At 34.9% G+C, this 14,237-nt stretch overlaps 1 protein-coding gene across 2 annotated transcripts in view; it reads right to left on the bottom strand.

Moving 5' to 3' along the window:
* Window positions 1–14,237, bottom strand: part of Slh (sec1 family domain containing Slh) — a 294,184-nt gene that overhangs the window by 80,591 nt on the left and 199,356 nt on the right. For both annotated transcript variants that reach the window (XM_090383401.1, XM_090383403.1), the window contains 3 exons: window positions 9,491–9,572; window positions 8,737–8,796; window positions 1,835–1,871 (listed from right to left, as the gene is read on the bottom strand). In XM_090383401.1, coding sequence (XP_090239527.1) covers window positions 1,835–1,871; window positions 8,737–8,796; window positions 9,491–9,572 — 179 coding nt within the window. The remainder of the gene's footprint in view (window positions 1–1,834; window positions 1,872–8,736; window positions 8,797–9,490; window positions 9,573–14,237) is intronic.

Genomic DNA, 14,237 nt, shown 5'->3' with positions numbered 1-14,237 from the left:
TAAGGAGGAACTGGACAGGCATTTGGAGGGAATAGTGTGATTTTTTTTTTTTTTTTTTTTTTGGCTGATACTGCATAAGCTCATACACATTCTTTCTTGCATCACATGCCACTACTACTACTACTACTACTTGTAGTATCTTTTGAACCCACTTTGTGAATTGGTGATACATTTGCACACCTCCAATCCATGGGGGCCTCTCCTGAATCCAAGGAAGCTCTCATAATTGTGGCTAAGAGTTTGTTTACTTCCTTTGCTGCCTCCTTTAACATAACTGGATAGATCCTGTCCACCCCAGGTGCCTTTTTTTATGTTTAACTTCAACAATTTCTCCTCCACTTTGCTCTCAGTTATCTGTACCAAAATCAGTTACAAAGAAAAAAACTTTTCTGTTAGTGTAGTTGAACGGAAAATATCAAGATTTAAAAAAAGAAAGCAGGTCACAGTGATTTTCAGTCAGTAGAACAACACTGAAATTTCATAAAATTTTAGTGCTGAAAAGTAAATTTGGGCAGCTAAATTTGATAAAACAGAGTAAAACAAGGTCAAAATGGATAAATTCAGAAACATCATTGTATGCAGAAATACCACATTTAAGCAAAGGATTCATATAGTGAATAATAGAGGTAATGCAAGATGAGTGTAGGTTTATAAAACTATAGTGGAGATTTGGTTAGAAAGAGTGAGTTCTGAAGATGCTTCAGAAGAGAATTCTAAAGGACACTTCAGAATTATAACTGAGGCTATGTATATTTAAAGCTTGTTAAAATACAAACTGAAATTAGCACCACTGTTATATAATGCTCTGGCATGGGCAATGAATTAGCAAGTTTTGTGGGAGTGATAATAATAGAAAATGGATTCCATCACATCCTTTCTAAATATAAATCCATTCCAATCTAAATTCTTACAACTGCAATTTATTAAATCCTCCTAGAATTTAAAACTGAATAAATAATGGATATATAGAAATTTTGTAGTTAAATTTCAAGAGGTGTACACTTTTTCATTTGTGATTATCAATATCCACAGAGTGAGTCAAAATTACATTAACAATTTGACTTTTACTTTATATGAGAAAGCTTACTGAGTAAACATGAGCCAAAAAGGGTTTCAAATGCAGTAGTTACATAGAAATGGGATGCATTATGGAATTTAAGCCAGTTGTTTAAAACTTTTACCACTAGCATGTATACATAAATGTTGTTTCTTAATAGTGTGAAATATGTCAGCTGTAATTTATTGCTTCCTGTTGGATCATGGATCATCATTTGCAAATCCTACAGTGTTTACGGTTTAAGAGTGTACATTTTATCTTTCAGGTATCCCCAAGTTAAAAAAAAAGTTTGGGGGGGGGGGGGAGTGGTCTAATGCCCTTAGGAGTTATTTTTCCTGAAATCTATCCATCATTTGGGAAATTCACTATCCAGATAGTTACGGATATTGGAGTAAATATGTGGGTGGGTGGGAGGGGTTGCACCATCCTGTGAAAGTACACCAATATAGCTGGAAACTGCTATATTGCAGAAACTGCATCATTCATTAACAATTCAGTATAACCTTGTCTGGCAACAGTAGTATTGAATTTGTTAGGTCTGATTATCCCACAAAAGGAAAGTTGTAACCACACGCCATCCACAAAATTGTGCTTGTTGATTACGATCATCTTCTTGCACTTAAAAAAAACTTATTATTTTAGCTTTAAAATGAACACTGAAATTATCAACTTTTTATTCAACGTGGTCATTCTGCCTGAAAAATATGGCATTTAAAGTGTTCACACACAATTCTGACCCAGCCCCAATAATTATAATTGGGATAAAAAAAAAGTTACCTTCAGGATCCGTTATCATATCCATTAATGATTTTTCCTGAAAAGAAAAAAATCAGTACTCATTATCAAAAAATCTGTAATATTGATATACTTTCTAAAAAGAGTATACAGCCACTCCCTGACTTACATAAAGGTTGCGTTCTGCAGAACTCTACGTAAGTCGAATTTTACGTAAGCTGAAATTTACCTAAATGCTTATGTAGCACTCGCACCTATGCACGCTGAATTTGATTGAAGCAAAAAAGAAATGTTCGACTAACATATAAATAGAATTATTTATTCAATTTTTTTTATCTCATGCACAAGAAAAATTACAAAAGTGTACGAAATTAGAAAAAAATTTCAAAATTATAAAATTACAAAACAAGAGGAGACAGGCATGTCAGCAAGTTTTACCTTTCAAGCATTGTAGCCAGAATTAACTCTCCAGCTGATAAGCAAGCCGCTGCGGAAGTTGAGGGCTCTGGAAAAGGGTTTTTTTTTTTTTCGAACACATCACAAAATTTTTCTGCAGCTGCAGAATCAGCACTGGTGACTTCACCATATACTTTAATGTTTTTGGAAACCAGCACAATGCTTGAACCCTGTTAAAAAACCCGCTGCTTGCCACGAACTTGGCTTGGGGTTCGCCATACTTATCCTTAATATCTTCATAAATACTTCTTGCTTTTGTTTGAATGGCCATTAGACTCAGGGGCACTTGCTTCTGAATCTGATTTTTCATCCACATTATTAATAGCTTTTCCATCTTCGATATGGCACTTGAATGCTGTTTTGTGATCATTGTTGTTCTTAAATGCATTTATCCTTTAACATTCTTGTATAAGCACACTCTCCTTTAAAATAGTATTCACTGTTGATGCAGCGAGACCTAATTCCATGCAATATATGACAAACTTTGTCCTGTTTCATACTTCTTAATTAATCATCTTCATTTCTAAATCAATTTTGTTTCCTAGCACTCCCAGCTCTTGCAGTTTCCGTTGGTCCCTTTCCGTTCACCATTGTAATAAGTAAATAGGGATGAAGAGAAGATTCTGAAAAATTATTTATGTTTTTATATGATTTAGGATTTCGGTGAAGGGAAACTCATTTCACCATAATACCGTAACATAAAAACCCACAGAATTCCAGTTATCGGTATTATTGCAAATTCAACAGATCGAGTTTACTACCTGGTTGTTATTTGATTTTTAGGAGCATTAGCAACTAAGGCCATATTGCTCCAGTATATGCGGTGGTCATTCCCTGACCATTCCGCATCCTCCGTATTTGGTGGTGACGGACTCGAACCCCAGTCTAATCAAGAAGCGTGTGCTACGCACTGCTGCTGCTCCTTCCCAAGAATTTACTACCTGTTTATAATAGAGTGCACTAACAGAAAAGCGCAATAAACTGGAAAGTGCAAATCATTTTTATTGTTTTCTGGTAGTGACCTCCAGAAATGTGTTTTAGAAAAATATCACAAAGGCATTCAAAACTGATTCTTATAATGGAACATATGATAACGATGAAAGTGTAGTGCAATTTCTATTATAAAAATGACCTTTTAGAGAGATAAATAGCTTAGTTATATAGCAAAAACTTACGTAAAATCGAATTTCTGTAAGTCGCGTAATACATAAGCTGGGGAGTGCCTGTATTTGATAATTTATAAGGTAAATAGTTAAATATATAAATAAGATAAATTTGACAGATAAAAAATTCATTCAAAAATTTATTCACTGTGATATCCTATCATGTATCTATAATAATGAATTTTATAAATACAAATGGGCCTGTTGTACTGGATTCCATTGTGCAAGGAGATTAATGATACTGTATATATCCAGTACTAAATTTAATGGCAAATGACAAATAACAGGTCATTTGTCATTATATTTATTACTGGATATATACAGTATCATTAATCTCCTTACATAATGAATTATATTTTCATGCTCAATCATTACCTTTTGAAACAGTGTTAGAAAATTTTTACAGAATATGATTATGGCAGCCTGGAAAGCAAGGTGTCTGGGATTTCAGGCTCGGCTGTGGATCATCATGGAACAAATGAATACATGGGCTGTGTCAGGATAACTAAGAGTAAGACCATGTGCATGTATACTGCCATGTACACTAATGCTGGGAGCAATGTAAATAAATTTGATGAATTTGAAGTACCGATTAAGTTGTTGAATGCAGACATTGTAGGAAAAGCGGAGCTGTGGTCACTCAGACATAAGTGATGCTGAATTTGAATATGGGGAGTACAATGTATACAGGAAGGACAAACAGGACAGGAGAGGTGGAAGGGTTATGCTCTTAGTTAAGAAGAATATTAACTTTAAGGCAGTGCATCCAGTTGACGTGGGTGACAAGTGCAATGTTGAGTCAGTTTGGTGTGATACAGGCACTGGGGAAAACAAAACTGAGAGTTAGGAGTGTGTTTTAGGCTTAATGACTGTGATGAGTATACCAAACAACTATACAGGGAAACACAGTGGGCCAGCAAACAGTTGGAGTGTGTGAAGGCTTATCTAGAAGTGATGTATCTCTGTTTACAGATCCTTCCCTGTGTCTCCTTTGTATTTTTGCACTACCTATTCCAGTAATAATGACAGAAATAGCTATCAGAAACATATAGGTATTTGAAATCTAATGATTAGTAGCATTAACCCAGTTTACTGATTTTCTGGTTTGTTTGTGGATCTGTACATCTTTCTAAAGTTGATTCTTTTACTGTCATTCTCAGTCAAATACGAATCCTGTTTTCTTCAACATGTCATTGCCACACTTGCATGATAATAGGTGCATTTGGTATAGATTGGACACTCTTCACTTATTTTTTTTTTTTTAATAACACTGGATACTGGTGAACTGAAACTATCCAGATATCAACTTTGTATGTTAGTGTACTCTAAAACATAGCTTTCAAAATATATAAGAGCAATAAAGCTAAATACTTTCTACTTTAATACTATTTGTAAAATATAGAGATTAACTAACATCAAATTAATCCAATTAATACATTATATAAAACTAAATTTATGACACGATATTATGGTTTAAAATTGTTAATATATAGGGGTTTCTTAAAAATAATCTTGTATTCAATTTCCATAATCTACTCACTGCCAAAAGGAAGAGCAAAGCAAAGCCAATGCACATCAACCCACTAAAAACTAAACCACCCAGCAATAATAGACTGGAAATTGAAGACAATTGACAAATTTACTAAAATATTATAGACTAAACTTCACGGGGTGGTCTGTGCTCACAAGAACAATTAAGCCGACCGGGCTAACCAAGTGGGTAAAGTACCTGCCCGGCAACCCAAAGGTCGCGGGTTCGATTCCCGCCTCGGGCTTGGATCAAAGTACTGCAAAAACCTTGGGAGGTGCAATATGGCCACAGAAGCCGATGCGCCAACAACTACCAAATCAAAAAAAAAAAAAAAAAAAAAAAAGAACAATTAATCTCCACTCTTTTATACTAATAATAAGATTCAATTTAGCGTACTGCGAAGAGATTATTTTTATTAACCAATGCAAATAATGTTATTTGCACATGCGCATAAAGGTTCACGAGTCCGAAAGCGTGTATGGTCTACGTACATTTATAGCATTAGGGTTTAAATTCATTTCAAGTGTTTCGGCTATTAGCAGTTTTGTATATTCATATTGCGTACTAATTAATACGCAATATGAATATACAAAACTGCCTCATTAAAAAGAAACATCATGGATAGCATGAAAGGAAAATTCAGACACTTTTTTCCCCTCACAGATGCCTGGTGTTGTTGTATTTGCATTGCAAGATAATTTTGGGTAGAACCAAAATAAAAAGCGTTACATTCCCCACACGCAATGTTCTAGACTAAGTTTTCTGAGCAGTGCAGACAGTCTGCAAGAATAGCTCATGGTGTCTTGTCAATGATATACAGGAACTTTTCTAGCAGGGATAAGGAGGTGATTATCCCCTTGTTTTTTTTTTTTTTTGTTAGTTGTTAGTGCATCAGCTTCTGTGGCCATAATACACCTCCCAAAGTTTTTGCATTTTACCCTGATCCAAGCCTGAGGCGGGATTCGAACCCGTGACCTTTGGGGTGCCAGGCAGGCACTTTACCCACGTGGCTAGCCCGGTCAGCTGATTATCCCCTTGTATAAGGCAATGGTCAGACTACACTTTGAGTACTGTATACAGGTCTGGGGGCCTCATTTTAGGAAGCATGTAGAGCTGCTCGAACGAGTAAATAGAAGGATAACGAGATTGGTGAATGGAACAAAAGGTTGCTCTTACAAAGAAAGACTTAAGTTCTGCAAATTGCAATGTCTGGAGACTAGGCACCTGCAAGGTGATCTGATTGAGGTGCATAAGGCCTTGAATGGTTTGAGCAAGATTAATGTTGATGGGATTCTTTCTCTTGCCCAGATTAGTCGCTTGAGGGGATAAATTCAAATTGAGGAAAGGCGGTTATAGAATAGATATGCGGAAATTTGCCTTTAGCCAGCAGGTGGTTGATTGCTGGAACAAACTTCCATCTGTAGCTGTAGAAGTTGGCAGCTTAAATAAATTCAAGGTAGAACTAAACAAACATTTGGAGTTAATGGATGGGTGAAATGGGAAGGTTTTTTTTTTTTGGCTGATGCTATCTATATAAGCTTGCTTCCTTGCATCATATGCCTCTGCTAATGCTAATTATAACTTTTTTTTTTTTTTTTTTTTTATGGAAACCCCAAACACGAGAGGTATTAGAACCTATAGTACTTAGTACCGTGCTTGGATTGGAAGTTGAGAAGACAAAAGAAGATATTTATTGATGTTGGATTTGAACTTCTGTAGACTGTAATTTTCAGGAAATACATATGAAGGAAGGTTGTTCCAGAAAATGGCAGTTGAATGAATAAATGAGGAAGATGAAAAGTTGGTTCTGTGAGTTTGAAGTTGGACAGTAAATGGATGTTGGCTGGTGGCAGCACGTGTTCGGACTGTTTTGAAAGAGAGAGCGGGAATTATAGAAGCCAATTCAGAAGAACAGTGCCCATGGAAGTATCTGTAGAAGAGGCATGCAGCAGAAACAGTACGTCTATGAGAAAGCCAGTGGAGAGAGACTGTTAGAGATGAATCATTAATTAACCTAACCGCCCTCTTCTGAATGGAATCAAGAAGCCTGAGAGAGGTTTTGGGGGGCACCACCCCAGATATGGGAACAATATTCCATGGCAGGGTGGATTTGCGATTTATACAGAGTGAGCAGCTGTTTGGAAGAAAAGTAACGCTAAGAGCGAAAGAGAAAACCAAGTTTTTAACTGTATCTTATGGAAATTATCAGTTTTGTGGTATGTTCTTGTATTCTCTTTATCTTGGGAATACCTATGATCTTATGTAGTGGTACTGTAGTATAAACAGAAAATTTATTTATTTTTATCTTCACAAACCTTTTTCAGTTCAGTTTGTTTGCTTTTAGAGGATAACCAAATTTTACCCACCTTTTCAAACACCTTATGTCCTTTTATAACATAGTTACCTTTAACCCTATGAAAAATTTATGAAACTCTATGATTCTTTAGGGGGCCTATTACCTGTAATGATACTGATTAAAGTTATTAATTTATTAACACTTGAGCAGACATCAAAAAAATCTATCGGAACAGGTGCATATACACCATTCAGTTTCTTGGAATGAACACTAGAAATATAGTCTAAAATTTAATTTTTCATAAATAAAAGATGACTTTGCAATATCATCTTTCATTTTGAAATTAAAAAGGATATAATTATGAAACGTTTTTTTTTATTAATTGAAACATTGTAACAGAGTACAATGACAATAGCCATCTATGTGGTACACTTTGTAACCCATTCAGAATAACTTTGGGGGGCGAGAGGACAACAATCAAGTAATTTAAAATACATTATTTTAACATTTAATTTTTTATTAATAAAAATGTTAATAATGTTGGTCATTATGTGAACAGGAGTGTTGGTATATTTCGTACCCTAAGAGTGAGAAATGAGATTTTTTTTTTATACTGTAGGGCAGGGGTTGGCAACCTGTGGCTTGTAAGCCACATGCAGCTCTTTGAGCACACAACTGTGGCTCAATAAGAAAATACTTTAACTTTTAGCAAAGTTTGAAATGGAGTTAGAAGACTTAAAAATCAAGGACATATGGAATGCAAGACTAAAATGCCTTAAAACCGAAATTGAGGATTTGGAGAGGCAAAAGGCTGCCCTTGCAATTCTACATAAATGGATGCCGATAGATGAGTTGAAAAAGCAAGACCAAATTGTGTTCGATGCATGGTGTAGCTTATTTCAAATTTATATACAACATGCATGTTACATGTTGTATATAAATTTGAAACTATTTGTGTTTGGACTTCTCTCAGTTTTTGGTTAGAAGAATTTCTGCGGGAAAATATTTTAGAACCTGAACTATATTAAAAATATATCAAGAAACCATCTGAACAATGCGAGCCTCTCAGCATGCTTAAAGATCAAAATTATGGCATACTTTCCTGATGTTGAGAGACTTGCTCAAGGAGTTCAGCAGCAGATTAATATTTCAAAAAATATATTTTTTTAACAAAACACCTTCCCACTCTATTCCATTTCTAAACCCCCCCCCCCAGCTTGAGCTGAAGTGTCGCTCTTCGGATTCTCTCTCAGTTTTTTTAATTAGATCAAAAATGGCTCTTCACTCAAAAATGTTGCCGACCCCCTGCTTTATGGCAGGGGTTGGCAACGTTTTTCAGATGATCATCACTCTAACAGAATGAGTTTTAAGCTTTATTTATCATTATTATTATTTTTGGTAACAGTCAGTATGTTTGCTTGCTTATGAGTTAACTAATAGTGGACGTTAATTCCATGTAATAAGATAGAAAAAACACAGAAAGAGAAGTGCCACTTACCAAAGTTGTTTTTCCTAATATTTTCTCTTCTATTTCAAAATATATATCTAATTTTCGACTCTACAGGAGGGAAAAAATACATATATATTACTTGTAGGATAATTCATGTTGTAACAGCTATCAGTATCAACCACACATTCACTGGTCACGTGAATTAATGAGAAGTGGACTAATAATTACAATCTTTAATTACAGAAAATTAAAAAGATCAGTCTATAATTTTACCATTTTTAAATGCTCTTTATGTAAATATGTACTGAGAGTATCAATTTTAAATTACATCTATAAAACACTCTGCAGAAATAAAGAGACTTTATAAGGAAAATATTTCACTTCTGACCACACTGTATTTGATTATGTAGTACAAACCAATCCAACAAACAGGTTGTACTGGTTAAGGTTAAATGTTACTGAAGTTAAAAGTATTACCTTAAAAATACAAGACATTTTTAAAAAGAACAAAAATGTTGGTGAACAGTGTGAATATTAAAAAATTGCATACCATACAGGTTTAAATCATTATGAAAGAAAGAAAATAATCTTTGCATTCTCGAAATAATACATTTCATTCCTAAATGAAGCATAAGAGAGACACCCTATGAGTAGTCTGTGTTCACTAAAATTACAAAAATGTCTAATCTAATAAGAAAAACTTGTTAATACAGGATGATAATCATTGGAGTAATAATTTTTTAAATATAAAAACTACTAATATAATCAAAGATATATGTCAAATACTCCGATAATGGCTTACTTTTATATGATCCAAAATGGCTGTAGCAATGGTCATATGCATATCAATAAGTCTTTTTTTTTCTAATAATTCTGGAAGTGAGCTAAAATCAAAAACAAAAATTAATTTATTTTATTTCAATAAAATTAATATTTAAAGTAATTATTATTTAATATTTTCATTAAATTAATATTTCAATAGCTCTTGCTTCTGTAACCTGTCATTGTTTTAATTTGAAATAATATAATAGTAATATCATCTTCATACACACACAGGTATGATTTTTAAAGCTTTATGTACTGAAGGTTATTTTAAATGAAAGTTTCCTTTTCTTTATGCATGTAAAGAAAGAATGTTTTTAATCATAAAAAGGATATAGCTTAAAACATTTGAAGAAAATACTCACAGGTAAGTTGCACATTTGCAATATTTTTCCAATAGCATTAGTAGAGGCATATGATGCAAGAAAGCAAACTTATACAGGGTGTTTCAAAAATGATGGTCAATAATTTAAAGGTGAAAAGTACAAAATAAAATAAGCAAAAAAGTCCCAGTGAACATCGGGGGCAAATGAACCGTTTTCGAGATAATGCACATTTTCTGTTAAGATCCACCACTGACTATGGGAGCAAGAGTTCAGCAAAAAGCTGTGAATCTTTTGCTAAGGGTGGTTTTATTAAACATAAGATAATACATTTTTAATTTTTGGTTCCAACACCACTGGATTTTACAGATGTTACATGTTACAGGATGTTACAAAAAGGTGTTCAAAATGCTGTTCTTGCATCCATACGCAGCTTTGTAGTCTTTTCTGCATTGAGTTGCAAATCCTCTCAGGCATTACTGGGTCATTTCTGATTTGCTGAAAGGCTCCTTCAACCTGACACTGCAATTCCTCAACTTGGCGTACACTTCTGACTGTGTCAGAAGTGTACGCCAAGCTTTTTACATGACCCCAGATACAAAATCCATAGGATTTAAGTCTAGTGATCTGGGGGCCACATCACAGGCCTACCTCTACCTACCCAACGTTGACCATACCTTCTAGTTAGATACCAAGTCACAACTCGAGCAAAATGTGCCGGTGCATCATCATGCATAAACCACATGTTCTGGCGTTGCCGAAGTGGAACATTATCATCATCAAGGAGGTTTGAAAGAACATTCTGCAGGAACTGAAGGTATACCTCTCCTGTTAGCCTGTTTCACAGAAAGTGTGGTCCAATTAGACGGTCTCCTAGTAGTACTGCCCAGACATTCAACGAGAAACGTTGCTGATGTTGTGACTTGTGAACTGCATTAGGATTTTCGTCAGGCGAAATGTGACAGTCATGAAAATTAAAAATACTATCATGAGTAAACCCAGCTTCGTCAATGAACAAAATATTGTTTAAAAATTGGGGGTTCAGGACATGCTGTTGTTGCATCCACTGGCAGAAGTTCACTCTAGGAGGGTAGTCTGTATTGCTGAGACCTTGTACACGCTGGATATGGTAGGGGTACAGTAATTGGTGATGTAAAATTTGCCACACACTGCTATGAGTCAGTACACACTCTTGCAGAGCAATCCTCCTTGTCGAAATTCCTGGATTTTGTTCTTTTCTTTCTAACACTCTTTCCTCAACATCGGGTGTTATTCTTCTGGGCCTACCTGCTCATACTCCACATGCGAAGCATCCATGTTCTCTAAGGCATTGATATACCCTGATGAATGTGCACCTGTTGTACTGCCTTATGCAGGGAAATGTTTCTTGGTATAAACGTACAGCCTCAAGTGCACTGCCATTGGCTTTACCATACATGAAGTGCATGTCTGCATACTCTTCGTTGCTGTAACCTTTCCATGTTGACTATCCTTTGACAAGTACTAGTATGCCTGCTATGTCTCAGAGCATTGAGAGAGGGGAAAGGAAGAGAATGAGCATAACCTAACCTAAACAAACAAGTTGGTGGTGGATCCTAACTAGAAATGTGCAATATCTTGAAAACGATTCACTTAAGGCCCCACTAGGCTTTTTTTTTGCATATTGTAGTCTGTACAGTTCACCTTTAAATTATTGACCATCACTTTTGAAACACCCTGTATAGCATTAGACAAAAAAACTCCTGCCCCATTTCACCTACCCATTCATTCCAAATATTTGTCTAGTTCTTCCTTGAACTTATTTAAGTTGTCGACCTCCACTATGACAGATGGAAGTTTTAATATAGTTTGGGAAGGACATTATGTGGTTGTTATTCATTACGAATTATTAATATATATCATAAACCACTGTTATACCACGTGGAGATAGTAATATATTTTATTTAAGCATTAACCTAAATTAATATACATTGGGTAATGTTTCAGGTATCTTGCTTCCAGGTATTTCACTTCCGGTCTGTGAACCCGAAAAGAGGATTCGGTCAGCAGACAGCATGGTCAGATGATGATGGGTATCGGCAAGATACCTGAAACATTACCCAATGTATATTAGTTTAGGCTAATGCTTAAATAAAATATATTAGTAACTTAACGTGGTATAAGAGTGGTTTATGATATATATTAATAATTCAAGATGGAAGTTTGCTTCAACAATCAACCACCTGCTGGCTAAAGGCAAATTTCTGCACATCTATTCTACAACTGTCTTTCCTCAATTTGAATTTATGTCCCCTCAGATGAGTAATCTGGACAAGCATTGCATTAGCATTAAGCTTGCTCAAACTATTCAAGGTCTTATACACCTCAATCAGTTCACCTCTACCAGGTGCCTAGTTTCCAGATGCTGCAATTTGCAGAACTTAAGCCTTTCTTGCTAACAGCAAACGTTGATTCCATTCACCAATCCTCATTACCTTCTCTGTACTCGTTCTAGCAACTCTACATCTTTCCTAAAATGAGGCCTCCAGACCTGTATGCAATACTCAATGTGTGGCACGACCATTGTCTTATACATAGGGATAATCACCTCCTTATCCCTGCTCGCAAAATTCCTGTATATCATTGACAAGACACCATGAGCTACTCTTGAAGACTGTCTGCACTGCTCAGAAAACTTCATATCTGACTGTACAATTACCGGGTCTTTTTCATACTCCACTGCCCTGAGTAGTACCACACAGTTGGTACATTTCTCTGGGGTTACTGCTACCCATATGCAGTAATTTACATTTGTCAATGTTAAACTTCAGTTGCCACCTCCCAGCTCATCTGCTCAACTTTTCTAGATCCTGTTGCAGTAGCATACTGTCATTAACAACACTGCCAACCGCCGTATTGTCTGAAAATTCATTAACCTTCGTCAATATCATTGATAAATACAGAAAACAACAATGGGTCTAACAGTGAACCCGGGGACTCCACTAATAACATTAGTCCACGAAGAGCAATGTCCTCTGTCTTCTTCCACTCACCTATCCCTTTATCCATAGCAGCAACTTGCCCTTAATGCAATACTGCTACAATTTGAACAGTAGTCTTCCATGTGCAAATAATTAGGAGAATTAATTAAAACGTTAAAAAAAAAAAAATAAAAAAACTTGACAACTATACATGAGAACAAATTGTTCACGAAATGATGCTGTCTAACACTTAGAATCAAAACATAGCACATACTGATCACATGACTTCACATTAAATATAAACATGCCAAGTATCATAATAATAGTGTTTGTCTCTTAATGATAAATCTAGTAGAATCACATTTGAAAAACAAACTTGACTCAAAATCCAGAAGGAAAAAATAAACTTCCTGTAAGACCACAAAAGAAGTTATTTCTAAAAATCTGGGGAAAATTCAGCAACACTGGAAGGTATGAACTCTGGAAGCGGATGAAAACCAAAACCTACTGGACTGACAATCACGCATAATTTTTCATCTGCTTTAATCTTAAGAAAAACTTAAAATGCAAAGCAAAGTTTTTCTCATTTTCATTCAGCATTAAATAATTGCTTTTATGACACCAAGTTTCCTTTGAAACACTTCTTTTGAAAAGGTTATCAAGAATGATATCCATAATGGGCAACCAACCCGAGGATTTATGCATTTAACTGTGAGTATTATTGATAATCATAAAATTACAGCTAATGTTGCAACACAATTCCAAAAAAAAAAAAAAAAAAAAGCAAAGCTGTGTTGCAGAAATGTGTTATGGCATGCACATAATTTCATATAATAGTCAGAGACAGATTCCATAAAAGCTATAAATTACACTACTCTGCATTTTCAAAAAAAAAAAAAAAAAAAAAAAAAAAAGACGTTTTCTCATAAAAGTGTTTCAGAATCATTTTCTAATGCTGCTTTCAAAGATGACTTCTGTTTGTTTTCATCATGTCAGGTTTCTTCAAGGGTCACAAAAGAAAATTTGATTTTTCACAACTTTTTATTAATTTTGGAAAAATTTGTGCACTGAAATTATAACAAAATGCTACCTTTACCAGACTTTTATATTTAAATACATGTTGAAAACACTATTACAAAGGGTAATGTGGTAAAAAGTCTAAACATTCACCTCTCATTTTAAAAACTGATCTTAACTCAAATTTTTGTTTCTTTGATTTTCTTGCAGATCCTTCTACTTTACAGTCCCTATTCAGCTTCCAGCAATATTTAGCCATCACGCTGACATTCCACCTCCCCTGCTACTTCATCTCCATGTCTTTAATAGCATCGATTACTTTATATAAAATATAGGAAGTGTTAGTTTTGAAGACTAAATGCGCAAAGCATAATATGTTATGGGTTGAAATTAACTATATAATATTGGTCTAAATACACCATAGTAA

The sequence above is a fragment of the Mastigoproctus giganteus genome, chromosome 10 (genome assembly GCF_048544385.1).
Source record: "Mastigoproctus giganteus isolate SK-2022 chromosome 10, ASM4854438v1, whole genome shotgun sequence".
In the NCBI taxonomy this organism is placed as follows: domain Eukaryota; kingdom Metazoa; phylum Arthropoda; class Arachnida; order Uropygi; family Thelyphonidae; genus Mastigoproctus; species Mastigoproctus giganteus.
This window is presented reverse-complemented; position numbering and strand designations above follow the sequence as displayed.